The sequence below is a fragment of the Delphinus delphis genome, chromosome 9 (genome assembly GCF_949987515.2).
Source record: "Delphinus delphis chromosome 9, mDelDel1.2, whole genome shotgun sequence".
In the NCBI taxonomy this organism is placed as follows: domain Eukaryota; kingdom Metazoa; phylum Chordata; class Mammalia; order Artiodactyla; family Delphinidae; genus Delphinus; species Delphinus delphis.
In genome coordinates, this window is record NC_082691.1 from 36,298,382 (window position 1) to 36,311,562 (window position 13,181).

At 34.9% G+C, this 13,181-nt stretch overlaps 1 protein-coding gene across 1 annotated transcript in view; it reads right to left on the minus strand.

Annotated features, from left to right (window-relative positions):
- The window catches only part of HDAC9 (histone deacetylase 9), an 806,539-nt gene that overhangs the window by 188,031 nt on the left and 605,327 nt on the right, over window positions 1–13,181 (minus strand). Inside the window, exons 20-21 of the mRNA XM_060020406.1 lie at window positions 9,561–9,680; window positions 9,152–9,249 (exon numbers count right to left, since the gene is read on the minus strand). Coding sequence (XP_059876389.1) covers window positions 9,152–9,249; window positions 9,561–9,680 — 218 coding nt within the window. The remainder of the gene's footprint in view (window positions 1–9,151; window positions 9,250–9,560; window positions 9,681–13,181) is intronic.

Consider the following 13,181-nt stretch of genomic DNA (forward strand, 5'->3'; position numbering starts at 1 on the left):
AATTCCTGGAAATTTCTGGCTTTAAAACTGTTCTAAGTCAGAAGGGAAAAATGTCTTAAAATTTTTACAGTTGATCTGACCTTTTAAAATAATAATAAAAACTATGCCTTGCATTTGAACTATTTTAAATAGTTCTTCACAGAAGATAATATAATTCACATTTCAAAACTTCAAGCACTTCAAGATACTTCCTGGACTTTTTACCTGAGTTCTATACTGTCTAATAATATCATATCTCTTTGATGCTCAGCTCAAAAATGAAGTTTGCAAGTGTCCCAAGGAAGACAGGTGTGCATAAGATCAATTTACTCCCAGGGTCAAAGAGCAAAATTCTAAGGGTATCTAGAGACACACACCTATAGAAATTGTAATTTTTTGATGAAAATTGGTACAATATGTTGCACAGATGAAAGAGAAAAAATTATTCTTAAACTATACTTATTGCTGAGACTAAAGACCAGATAGAGCTGACAGCTTTCTAAAAGTTATTCCTACGGATCTTTTTCTTCTGACCTATTCTGATAAAACTTCTTGAAACATCTCTACATGCTGAATATAAAGAACAGAATCTGGACAATGAATTAAACTGTAGATCACTCCAGCGGTAATTTCATATGTATTGCTCTTCATTGAAATAAAATATCAGTAGATGAAAATCATTACTGCTTTGTTCCCAAGATTGATTGACAAGTTTGGATTTGAAGCCCACATCTTCTTTATTAGCCAAGTCTTTCACAAAGAGAAAATGTGGGCTTGATTTGTGAGCTATGATAAATGGTCTGAGAAAGATGGTAGTAGGGCCAATTTGATATGTACAGTATTTCATATTGGCAAATTGCTTCAAGAAATTCCACCCTCTTTCCCAAAATGTCTTCAACATCCTTGGGAAAATACATACTATCATGAGCATAATATATTAGGTTGTCATTAACAATTGAAAATCCATTTCAAGACTGGGAAGCATCAACCACAGTTCTTATAGACAAAACAAGGCCCCAAATCATTTTGCAGTATTGAGTATGATTTTTAGATGACAACAAATCATTCTTTATTTCAAAATTGGAGCTAAGCATTCATTTATCAGTCTATGTTCTATTAAAATTTAATTCGGGTTTTCTCAAGTTCAATCACATACCCATTCCAAAAAAATCTAAATGTGTACATTAATAAAAAAAAATTTGTTTTAACAAAAAAGGAAAAAATATATTTTCCGTTGTAAACAGTCTCGTTATCAAAAGGAAGAAAAATTATAGGGGTGTTATTTGATAGGCTTAATGTGGCACATGAGGAAAGGCACAAAGAGAAGTGGCTTGGAATTATTATATGATACAAGGGTAGTGAGAATCAGGGAGTAATTTTCAATTTTAAAATAGTATTACCAATTTAGATGTCGAAGATAAATGCTGGATAGACTAAAATGCACTGGCAAAGAATTTCTCACTTTATTATTGTTTTGTTACCCCTACTCTTGACAGAGGAACTACAGTTTATAGCTCAGGGCCAAAGGAGTACTGTCTCTACACTCACACTTTTTGCCACCCAGTCCCTGATCACCGTTAACCAGCTATGTGACATCAGGTAACCAACCTACTGAACTCAAGGGAGGCTTGGTATCCTCATCTGGAAACTGGGAGCACTTAATTCAACAACTTGTAAAGATGAAGAGAAATGAGCAACTAGCAAGTCCTCAATGAATTTTCTATATTACTATGATATTATTATCATTATATTATTATTTTTATAATAGTTTTACTTTACATTCTCTTACCATGAAATTTCACTAAAATATGATAAAAATAAGAATAACCATAAAAATATGTACTTAGTTGTCATTACCAACGAGAGAACATAAATATTTACTATGATCCCATCTCATTTCTCAGACAGAATTAAGCAACCTCTAAATTTCAGACTATGCATATGCCAAGACTATTTAGAAGTCAGTGCTCTAAAATTAGTTATAACAACAATGATATGTTTGATAAAAAAGAAAATAAAATATTGTACTTATTTATGTTCACTGCCCAAAATTATCTACTATCATTCCATGGTAAATTCAACCACTCTAAGAAAACTCCAAGCTAACCATTACTGACTAGTTGTCTGAGGAGTAGCTGCTCTATGAATATGACGATTAAGGGTTCTATTCTCTGCTCTCAAGTTAAATGTATACGTTTCTATTTTTGCCACAAACAGGAGAAGTCATAGGAAGCTCTATTTTAAAGATGCTGTATCTACAATAGAATTGACAGTGTGACAGATGAACTGAGAATAGATGTTATCTAGTCAAGTTTCCAGTCACAGTTTTGTATCAATGGATTTTAAATTTGCTTATATCATTAAAGCAAACAGGTATAAACCAAAGACAACGGAAAGAGATATATGCTGTTTGCGCTCTTTGTATATGTCCAACTGATTCAGCTGCTTTGACTTTGTAATAAATATGCTAATTTTTAAACATTCTATTGGTTATATGGTCAAAGTATTTTAGCAAAGGCTACATTTGCAAGCACAAAAACATTTTGATTAAAGAGATACTTCATAAATCAATGAAAAGAAAAAACAACTAGTTTACAGTAGAAATAACAACACTTTTTTTTTTTTTTTTGCGGTACGCGGGCCTCTCACTGCTGTGGCCTCTCCCGCTGCGGAGCACAGGCTCCGGACATGCAGGCCCAGTGGCCATGGCTCACGGACCCAGCCGCTCCACGGCCCGTGGGATCCTCCCAGACCTGGGCATGAACCCGTGTCCCCTGCATCGGCAGGCGGACTCTCAACCACTGTGCCACCAGGGAAGCCCACAACACATATTTTGACTAGATATTTATTTTCTAGACTAGATAACTTGCTCAAATCCTCTTTTTCAGTTGGCATACTGACAACCTTGGTGAAACAGAATCATTCTGTTTAGAAGTTTTCCCCGAGAGGTGAACATGCCCAAAGACCTGATATTTACAGACCATTTGTATTTGGAAATCCTTACCATTAACAAATATTAATTATGGTAGCTACAGACTATAAGCACGTTAGCCTGGAGAGCAGTAATTTTTTAAAAATCACAACTTGTTTGCATCTAAGGAACCCAGATCAACAGCTCTAAGCCAATCTCTTAGCTTGTTTTCAGTGTGTGCCAAATGAGTCATTTATTATTTCATCAATACCTTCCAACTGTAAAGGGCTTATACCTATTTTTTGAAATTAAAAATCCAGAGATCATCATTCATTCATTTATCTATCCAATAAAACATGAATAATTTGAAGAACTACTAATATTTTATTTCTACAGTGGAAATTGCTACTCTCTTTTTAAAACACGTGGAGATGTTTTCCTCATTAGATTCAATTAGAAGCATGAGATACATATTATCTTGCCCACTATGAACAGACTACTAATACTGTTAAAATTACCATACTACCTAAGGTAATCTATAGACTCAGTGCAATTCCTATCAAAATACCAATGGCATTTTTCACAGAACTAGAAAAAATAAACTCAAAATTTGTATGGAAACCCAAAGAGGCTGAACATCCTAAAAAATCTTGAGAAAGAAGAACAGAGCTTGAGGAATCACTCTCCTTGACTTCAGACTATTATAAAAGCTACAGCAATCAAAACATTATGGCACTGGCACAAAAACAGACACATAGATAAATGGAACAGAATAGAGAGCCCAGAAATAAACCCAAACATTTACGGTCAATTAACCTATGACAAAGGAAGCCAGAATATACAATGGAGAAAAGACAGTCTCTTCAATAAGTGGTGCTGGGAAAACTGGACAGCTACATGTAAAAGAACGAGATTAGAACATTCTCTAATATCATATACAAAAATAAACTCAAAATGGATTAAAGACCTAAATGTAAGACCATAAAATTCCTAGAGGAAAACATAGGCAGAATACGCTTTGACAGAAATCATAGCAATATATACTTTTTGGATCTGTCTCCTAAAGCAAAGGAAATAAAAGCAAAAATAAACAAAAGGGACCTAATTAAACTTAAAAACTTTTGCAAAGCAAAGGAAACCATTGACAAAATGAAAAGACAACTAACTGAATGGGAGAAAATATTTGCAAATGATATGACCAATAAGGAGTTAATATCCAACATATATAAATAGTTCATACAACTCAACATCAGAAAACCAAATAACCTGACTAAAAAATGGACAAAAGAACTGAATAGACATTTTTCCAAAGAGGACATGCAGAAGGCCAACAAACACATGCAAAGATGCTCAACATCGCTAATCATCAGAGAAATACAAATGAAAACCACAATGAGATATCAGCTCACACCAGTCAGAATGGCTATCATCAGAAAGAACACAAATAACAAATGTTGGCAAGGATGTGGAGAAAAGGGCACTCGCACACACTGTTAGTGGGAATGTAAATTAGTGCACCCAATGTGGAAAAGAGCATGAAGGTTCTCAAAAAATTAAAAATACAACTACCATATGACCCAGAAATTTCACTCTGGGGTACACATCCCAAAACAACCAAAAACACTAATTCGAAAAGATATAGGCACCCCAATGCTCACAGCAGCATTATTTACAGCTGCCAAGATACGGAAGCAACCTAAGGGTCCATCAACAGATGAATGGATAAAGAAGATGTAGGGTGTGTGTGTGTGTGTGTGTGTGTATGCACACAATGGAATACTACTGAGCCATAGAAAAGAATAAAGTTTTGTCATTTGCAGCAACATGGATGGACTTGTAGGGCATTATGCTAGGTGAAATAAGACAGACAGAGAAAGACAAATATTGTATGATATCACTTATATGAAAAAGCTAAAAAAATACAACAAACTAGTGAATATAACAAAAAAGAAGCAGACTCACAGATACAGAGAACAAACTAGTACTTACCAGTGGAGAGAGGGAAGGGGAGCAATTTAGAGGTAGGGGATTAAGAGGTACAGACTATTATGTACAAAATAAGCTACAATGATATATTGTATAACATAGGGAATATAGCCAGCATTTTATAATAACTATAAATAGAGTGTAACCTTTAAAAATTGTGAATCACTATATTGTACACCTGTAACATGTAATATTGTACAAAAAATAAATTCTCTTATATAAATAACCACTTTAACATCTACAGAACTCTTAAAGAATTAATCTTTAGAAAAAATGTGTCCAGCACTCATCTAGGGATTATGGATAAGACAGAACCATTGGAACAATATTTTGAAGTGACTGGAACAGAAGCTGCTAAGCAGGCATTTAGCAAATTTGTTGAATGAAGAGAAGACATTTGAAATTGTTATAAGCAAATGAATGGGTGTTCAGAGTTCTTTGTGAAGCATGCTCCTTGAGGGACCAAGGGATAGGATTCATGCAGGTCCCTCACGGGTTTCCAATGCTTCTACTGTAGTGTATTACTCCCCCTTTCTTCTCTGATTTATTTATTTATTAACTGTTTCATTCAGCCAGTATTACTTAATAGCTCTTCTCTGCCATGCTGTGTACTAGGCATTTGTGATTTAGGTTTGGGGTAGAAGGCCTTATGTTTCAGTATAAGTTCACTATGCTTTATCACACCTTAGTCTTTTAAGTCATGAACAGTAGAAAAGAGTAGCAGTGTAGTGGTATAGAAAGAGCATAGATTTTTTTTTGTTTTTTTGCAGTATGCGCGCCTCTCACTGTTGTGGCCTCTCCTGTTGTGGAGCACAGGCTCCGGACACGCAGGCTCAGTGGCCATGGCTCACGGGCCTAGCCACTCCGCAGCACGTGGGACCTTCCCGGACCGGGGCACGAACCCGTGTCCCCTGCATCGGCAGGCGGACTCTCAACCACTGCGCCACCAGGGAAGCCCTAGAGCATAGATTTTAGAGCCACATCATGGCCCTTCCATATAGTAGTTCTGTGGCTTATACAAACCACTTAAGAAATAGCCATGATGTCTATAAAATTTATAATCTAGAACTGGCATGTAAGACCTTAATACAAATACCCATAATTATTTAATAAAATGATAACCTTAGAAATATATTTTAGGTGAACATAGAAGATATTTGAAATTATTTGAAGATTTTAAAAACTCCTGAGAAAAATCTGAATCATAACCTTCAATTATTTCAGAGATGAATGATAACTACAGGGAAGAAACAACTAATTATCTGAACTAATTTAGATATTCTCTTATATTTTTAAAACTATGTTTAAAACTTATAGCAAACATGAAAATGTTTGGTTTGCCTGCAATTTTCTTCTTGCCACATAAAAAAACACATAATAGAGACCACAAAGGCAATATATATGCAAATTTAAAATTAGCAGCCATCTTATATCCTATTATAAATGGAGTTTCAGAGAGGTTTTCCTTACAAAGATACTTATCATAGTCCAGAAACAATTAAAAATTAAGAAAAAAGAAAAGGTACCATTTACTTTTCTCCCAACCTCTGTATTCTGCACCCACACACAGATGCCAGAAAGAGCTTTAGTTTCAATACTTAGAAAAAGGATTATATTAAGAAAGATATGCTTATAAATTAATACTACATTAAAAACTATTTGGGAGTCTATCGCACTAGAGCCCCAAATTAGAAAGAAATTTATATATTTAGCTGGGCACTCTTTGCCTGCAAAAGACTTTATGAAGTATGATCTGTATACCTGCCACGCAATCCCACCCTCACTCTCTTGAGCCCACAGAGCAAGGTCATTTTATGGCTCCATGCTTTTCACACCACAGTCTATTCTCTCTGCCTAGTATGAAACCCCCTGCTCCAATTCTTTTACCCCTTAAAAACTCCCACTCATCTTTGAATGCACAGGTTGAACAATACTTGATGAAGCCTTTCCTGAAACCCTTCAGGAAGAATTCATCATTTTATCCTCTCTATGTCTAAGGACATCTGTTCACTAGAACAATAAGTATCACTTCTATTATGTTCCCTGAGAGCAAACTGGCTCTAAATTCCAAGTGCTCGCCATTGTTCCTGGCACATACTGAGTGTTCAATGAGTATTTTTTGAATGAAAGACTTACTTTCTTGATTCCTCCTTAAAAAGTTTACAAGTATTTCTAGTTATACACGTTGAGCAGCAAGCAGACATGGTATAGTATAGTTAAAAACTGACAGAATTATTATAGTTTAAATCTGGTTCTTAAATAACTATGAACATTAAAAGTCACAATTTTACATTTCTGCAGCCTAGCTGAATAATGCTGCTTCTCCTCTAATTAAGCCTGGATATGGTGACCACACTGGGAAGTTTAAAAACGTTTTCTAAAATAAAGTGTCCACATTCCAGGCAAAGAGAAGGTGCCATTCTTGGGGATGTTCAAACACTTTCAGGAGCACTTGACTCACTTAACCATTTCAGTAAAAAATCAATAGTGTACACTTAATACCTGTTTTCACATTATTTAATGTAATTGTTGTGTTCAAAGGGGTTCTTTTTAAAAAAATCTCATCTACCATTAACTTTGTCATGAGAGAACAAACAGATACAAAATATTAATTATCCTTCCCTGCTGTGAATGCATAATGCATTCTTATGTAAAGCAACAGTACCACAAATAGTATTGTGATAATAAAAAACTAGTAATTCTATGTTGCAGACCAATGACTATGATCATATGCTATGGTAAAGTTGAGAACTTAATGTGTGTATCATGTAAGTTACTAAGTCAACTTGGTAAACAGACAAATAAATTCATATGTGAGATAATGTAAAAATCTATTATCCCATTAGAGTTCCTTTAAAACATTAATAATGTTTTGTTAAGTTGCAAAAAGAATTCATAATATTGAAACCCCTATAGTTTCTTAATATAATTGTTTACTTTTACTGCTAATTAACGCAAGATATCTTCATAGACAACCCAAGTCAAAATAAACTTATTTCACCTATTTTTCCTATAAATAGTAAAGATACATGTACTATAGAACATGTGCATTTTTTTCAAAGTACAAATCTGAAATATGAGTAGAATTTTCCTCAAATATCAAGACAATATATTTATTTTAATGTATATTCTTAAAAATAGCAATTTTCTATCATTTTTCTTGGGCCTGTTTTCAAATGAGAAATGACTCTCAAAGGAGAAATTGAAGTATGAATGATACACAGGACAAGAGAAACCCATCAAAACTTTACTGATTAAAAAATTTTCTTATTTATTTCAGATGCGTTGTCAACAGGATTTTTCCCTTGGGAATTTATAATTGGTAAATTAGCCAAAGAAAAGAATGCTTCAAAAATTTCTTATCATGCAGTTGTTTGCTTTTGCTTCAAATGAACAAAACATCCAAAATTCATGCAGTACCAATAGGTTAAAATCTCCTAAAATCTTGCAAGTGAGGCACATATTGACATAATCTTCTATTTCCCTTAAAACATAGACCTTTCCAAACACTGAACAAAATTTTAATTCCAGAGAATAAATGCCTTAAAAAACTATATCCAAAACAACAACTTTTAATTTATTGTATTTCTTGTTTCAACTAATTTTTAGAGCTCTTTAGAAAAATAGTAGCAATGTGTATATATTAATATACACTTTAATTACTGCCTACATTTTCTAAAGAAACTGGCAACAACCAATTAATCAGTTGGTGTTTTAATGTGAGAGGGAAAATACACATACTATGACAGGGAAAAGCCATTTACTTAACCATGAAATGAGACTGCCTAGGCCAATGTTCCTTGGAACTAAGAATGCCAAGTGGTACTATGTGTAAAAATATGTGCAAAAAATTCTTTAGTCCAGTGAAGTTTGCGAAACGTCTGTTCAAAAAAGTTAAATAGGTAGTGAAGGAATTCCCAGAGCGGTTAATATGCTAATGTCCATTCTAAATCACATCATATGTCATAATAGGCAGAATTTTCCAGACTACTGAATAATAAAATCTTTTTTTCCCTTTTTTTTTTTTGTAGAAAGAGGGGAACATTCCTGGCCATTGATTACAACTAGGTCTTGATGTACCTTTTTTTGGTACACATACTCCTTAAGTGGCTTTGTAGCAATATTCAGGTCCCTCAAACCAAACATTTTTTGGAGCTTTAATAGAATGACTCCTTTAGCTACTTTACCTTAGTTAGAAATTTACATTTCTCTTTTACATTTGGTGTTGTTTCATTTGTTTTCTAATTTTCCACTTTCAGAGAAAGAAGTACCAACCTGAACGCTTCAAGGTACTCAGTATCTCCCATGGGGGGATCAAGGCCACCTGTCCAGGCAATATTTATATTGTATCCTTCTCCAAGGCCTGTTCCAACCTAGGAAGAGAAAAACCACACCACAGTGGGTAGAGAAGAGCACAGGGAAGAAGCAAGAAGAGAGGAAAACAAACACATGTGAGCTCTTGAAATAAACATCAAACAACATGTCAAATCAGCCCAACTTTGCTTGACAACCAGTGCTCTGGGTTATGCACTTGTTCTGCACTGGTTCTTGGTCCCGTGGGACAATTCAGTAATCTCGTGTAATTTAAAACACCAGCAAAGGACAAGAAAATTAGGGGTAATCATGCAATGCAATTACCTGAAAGATACAAATAAAAGTGGGGCTCTAAAGAAATAAACCGAACCTCATTTGGGGCTCCACTGCCAGGGAAAAAGTTCCCTTCATCATAGCGATGGAGTGAAATATACAGGATGCTGGGGTCAGCATAAAAGGCCTGCTGTGTACCATTTCCATGGTGAACATCCTACAGGGGAAAAAAAAAAAACCAGATGACAAATACAGTCGTGTCTCACTCTGTGTGGAGACAACTTTTCTAATTTCTAGTTCCCTGTCTTTCTACCCCACCCTCCTTCTCATTTGCTGTCTTGTATGTCCCTCTTTCTTTCTCCTGTTCAGCTTGCTTCCATACCACCCCCTTTACTTCCTGAACTTTCAGGCAAATTACCCTTTAATGCACTCATTTTTTAAACTGGCTTCTAAAAATCAGGAAACCACAGCAAACATGCCCTGGAGACTCCAGATGAGCAGTCATTGAGAAAGCCCAGTCCTTTGGTACAATTAGATATTTATACACCGGCCCTTTGTACTCTTTGCTTCAGTGATGGAATCTCGCATCCTGTTTTATGGAGGAATTTTATGACTTATTAACTGCCAACAGTTCATAACCCCTTAGGCTTAATTAACTAGCCTCATTGGCCTCTGCGGAAAGACTAATGTTTAAACTACAAACTAGTATTTTGCAGAAGGATCTATGGCTTACAGAGCATTTTCGCAATTCTTGACAGAACACTAAACATACGTGTATGCATTGATTTGCCAAGTCCCACCATTAAGGTCAAAGGCTTTGCAACCAGCTGAGTAAATTGGCTTTCTTGAAGCGTTCAATTCAGTTAGCAGTCCCTCAGCAGTTAGAATGACTTCAAAAGAGATGCCAGATGCAAAAAGGACTTCATACTTTATTTCGGTAAAATCGTGAAGGCAAGAGTCAAAGACACAGGAGCGTGAGCTCATTAGCTATTAAATCATTTGGGCCAAAGCAGAAAGATGGCATGGGCCTTTATGCAATCTTGTCCAATCTGCCTAATTTTAATATTATATTATGGCTCTCTTCCCAGCCTCCTTCTTCCTATTTTTTCTTTCTCCACACCACTCCCCCTTCCCACAGGAAAAAAAAGGGGCCTGTTTCATTAAAATGAAAGAAAAAAAATTCTTAGGACATTTGTATTTGATAATGATTCAAGACTTAATAGTTCTTTTTTTCTAATTGTTTTATGATATAAACATGCTGGAATTGATAAAAGATATAGGAAAAATAAAACCAATAGCATTGTTAAAAACATCCTTACTAAAAGACCCCAAGTGTCAAGAGTCTCAGTTAATATGGTTCCTAATAGCTTCTGACAAAGATAAAATAAATGACTCATAAAAGTGAATAACCTATATATTTGTATTTAATATAATATTACTGCTACATGTGTAACATTTATAGTTTCAGGTTCTGTTATAAAAAAACTATTGGTCACTTGTAACTACTTACTTACACTGTATTTTATATCAGTAAGAATCACACTATTTTCAACAATGATTCCTACAATTTTTGAGTCAGGTACCATGCTAAATATCTTACATAGATTATTTAACATTTATATGAGGTATATGATATTATCGCTGATTTAAAAGGTAAATAGACTGAGACTTGGAGAGCTTCAGTTATTTTTCAAGACAGCGTCTTGAATCCACTTCTCACTCCAAAGGCCAAACTCATAACCATTATGCTGTTAACTTACACTTACATTCATTATCTCTTTGATCTTCTTAGCAAACCTAAGAAGTGAGACTGGTGGTCATTATTGCTCCTTATTGAGGTTTATATAACTTGTCTCCACTTCAACCTCCAGCCCAGAACTCCCTCACTAGACACCACTGAAACCTCCTTTTGGTGGGTTCTAAAAGCAGTGAGCTTGCTATCCACAGTGTAGACATACACTAATCTTCCCCCCTTTTACATAGTACATATATCCAAAATCAATTAAGGAATCATAAAATATTTAGAAAGAAAGGCATCTTTCCAGAAACTTGTACTGACTAAAGGCATACACACACATCAGGAAAAAAAATAGCTTACTGAAAAATATATATATTAATTCCTGGATTTCTGAACGTTTAAAGGAAAGGAAGGAGGAAATAGCAAAACTTGTCCTTTATGAGAACAAAAATGATACAATTTAACCCACAATGTCTTGAATTTGCTACTGGATACCTAGAGGATGGATAAACAAAATATTTTGAAAAATAACAGTGATAGAATGTTTGCATTGCTACTACAGGATAGAATTTTTAGTCAGCGTTGTAAGAAAAATTTTTCGCTGGGCCTAGATACATCCACAGTTTGCAAACCAGAAAAATATTGCCTTGATGTTGTAAAGGTTTATCTAAGAAGGTCAAATAAAAGATCATTTGTCTTAGATATAAAATAATATGTTCTTCAAAAATGTGTTGGGTGCTTATTGTCGCACAAATTTCAGAATAAGAAATATACTCTTGCCCACAGCACAATAAGGTTTCAACAGACATTATTCACTAAAATTCACAAACCCATTCTAAAAATACTTGGATAATTCTTGATTCCATATTTATATTCACAAAGCATTTAGAGATAAAGGTAAGTCCAAATGTGCCTTTTGTTTTGGGCAACAACTTATAATCTTGAGAGTATTTTTCCAGTTTCTCTGAAAATATAAATGCAAACTACTTACTGGTCAGATATGATCTGAGGATTTTTTCTCCACAGCAACAAATATATACTAGATCAATATAAGACAATTATTGGTGATTATGAGGACTTACTATAGTAAGGAAATGAACCAAATCATGAACAGCCTCAAAACAGATCTTGTATCTAAGATTTGCTGGGAAATACTGAAAAATAATTTCGCTATTTTACTGGTTAACGACATACTGTGAAAATTTATCCTATACAAGGATTTAGAGCCAACATGTTTTCACTACAATGTTAAAATAGCTCTGAATAAATTATATATTCTATCAACTAACGTTATCACTTATAATTATTTAGTACGGGCACTTGCGACAATCCTTTGGTCAAGTTTGGTGCTTGACCAAAAATGGAATTGCCTAAAATCTATGGATATTTGAAGTGTCTTTTTTTTTTTTTTAATGAAAATAGCCTAAAATATATTATTTTCGACTGAAGGTCACATTACATAAAAGCTACCTGAGTCATTCAGGCAAATCCTACTTCTAGGACAGGTTCACGCCCTGAACACAACGGCCAGTCTCTTGCAAGCTGAGAAGCAGGTGCACCTGCTCTCTTTCCTCACCAATCTGCGTATCTTTGGAATCTTCCCCAGAAGGAGAACTGGAATGAAAAAGCTCCACAGATCAACTAGAATCATTCCTGCCTAAAATACTCAACGCCTCTGATATTTGGCTGTGGCTTCAAATAGGGGGTGAATTAGAGCTCTCTGTTACTAGGCATCTAAAAAATGTGGAATCTAGCTGCTCAAACAATGGAGTACCTCTGCCTTCTGTTGGCCTAGGAATTGATGGAGCTGGTTCATACCATTTAGCTAAAGTTAGTGACTTTGTATATGCAGGAATGAAGTTCTTCTGCCGCTGAAGAACCTTCACTTTTCCTCTGCTAACTTGCAGAACAGACCTGTCAGCCAGGGAGAACGGATGTCTCAGCGCCACGTGGCACTTTAAAACTTCCTTCTCGGCAGCT